Genomic DNA, 354 nt, shown 5'->3' on the forward strand with positions numbered 1-354 from the left:
CCCAGGTCAGCCCCCGTCCCCACTGTCCCCTGGGACCCCCGTGGCTCTACCCCCCAGGCCCGCCCCAACTCCGATGGTTTTGTCATGAGGAGAAACTACACTGTGGTAAGCTGTGACGTTTTAATTTTTTTTAATATTTTTTTCGTTTTATTGATGATCATTAACATTTAAGTCATTTTGGGGATATGTAGTAATGTGTAGTGATGTTCAGAAAAGGTTTAAGCGAACTTAATGTTTAGTGATGTTTAATAATATTTAGTGATGTAATGTTTAGTGAGGTTCAGTAAAGTAATGTTTTGTGATTTTCAATAACGTTCAGTGAGTTGAGTGTTGTATTTTTAACAGATATTTTTT

At 37.9% G+C, this 354-nt stretch overlaps 1 protein-coding gene across 1 annotated transcript in view; it reads left to right on the plus strand.

Annotated features, from left to right (window-relative positions):
• The window catches only part of LOC119594194 (lisH domain-containing protein ARMC9-like), a gene marked incomplete in the record, with an annotated part of 29,121 nt that overhangs the window by 14,373 nt on the left and 14,394 nt on the right, over nt 1–354 (plus strand). The window contains 1 exon segment of the mRNA XM_037943263.1: nt 6–105. Coding sequence (XP_037799191.1) covers nt 6–105 — 100 coding nt within the window.

This window comes from Penaeus monodon, chromosome 33 (assembly GCF_015228065.2).
Source record: "Penaeus monodon isolate SGIC_2016 chromosome 33, NSTDA_Pmon_1, whole genome shotgun sequence".
NCBI lineage: Eukaryota > Metazoa > Arthropoda > Malacostraca > Decapoda > Penaeidae > Penaeus > Penaeus monodon.